This window comes from Antrostomus carolinensis, unplaced genomic scaffold, assembly GCF_000700745.2.
Source record: "Antrostomus carolinensis isolate BGI_N321 unplaced genomic scaffold, ASM70074v2 scaffold20487, whole genome shotgun sequence".
In the NCBI taxonomy this organism is placed as follows: Eukaryota; Metazoa; Chordata; class Aves; order Caprimulgiformes; family Caprimulgidae; genus Antrostomus; species Antrostomus carolinensis.
In genome coordinates this window covers 1-316 of record NW_010325579.1, presented here as the reverse complement: position 1 = coordinate 316, position 316 = coordinate 1, and the positions used below count along the sequence as shown (strand labels likewise).

At 67.4% G+C, this 316-nt stretch overlaps 1 protein-coding gene across 1 annotated transcript in view; it reads right to left on the bottom strand.

Moving 5' to 3' along the window:
• PRDM14 (PR/SET domain 14) overlaps positions 1-282 on the bottom strand; it is a gene marked incomplete at its 5' end in the record, with an annotated part of 6,337 nt that extends 6,055 nt beyond the window's left edge. The window contains one exon of the mRNA XM_010171281.1: positions 95-282. Coding sequence (XP_010169583.1) covers positions 95-282 — 188 coding nt within the window. The remainder of the gene's footprint in view (positions 1-94) is intronic.
• Between the last annotated feature and the right edge of the window lie 34 nt (positions 283-316).

Sequence of the window (316 nt, the reverse complement as noted above, 5' to 3'; positions counted from 1 at the left end):
TCGCATCAATCCCACCACCCACCCTGGGCCGAGACCCTCTTGCGGGCTACGGGAGAGGGGCGGCCGAAAGCCTCACCCCGGCCCCGCTCAGGGGGTCCCGGGGGAGCTCCGCCGTGCCTCCGCTACCTCCCACATGAGCGAGTTGTCGTCGTAAGTCTTGATCTCGCTGGTGTTGACCACTTTGCCTTGGAAAGGGCCGAAGCGGACTCCTTTGGGGATGGGGTCCGTGCAGAAGACTCCGAGATGAGACACGTCCCCGTACGCCACCCGCAGCACCGAGAGCCCTGCGGGGGACAGGGTGGGCTGAGCACGGGGC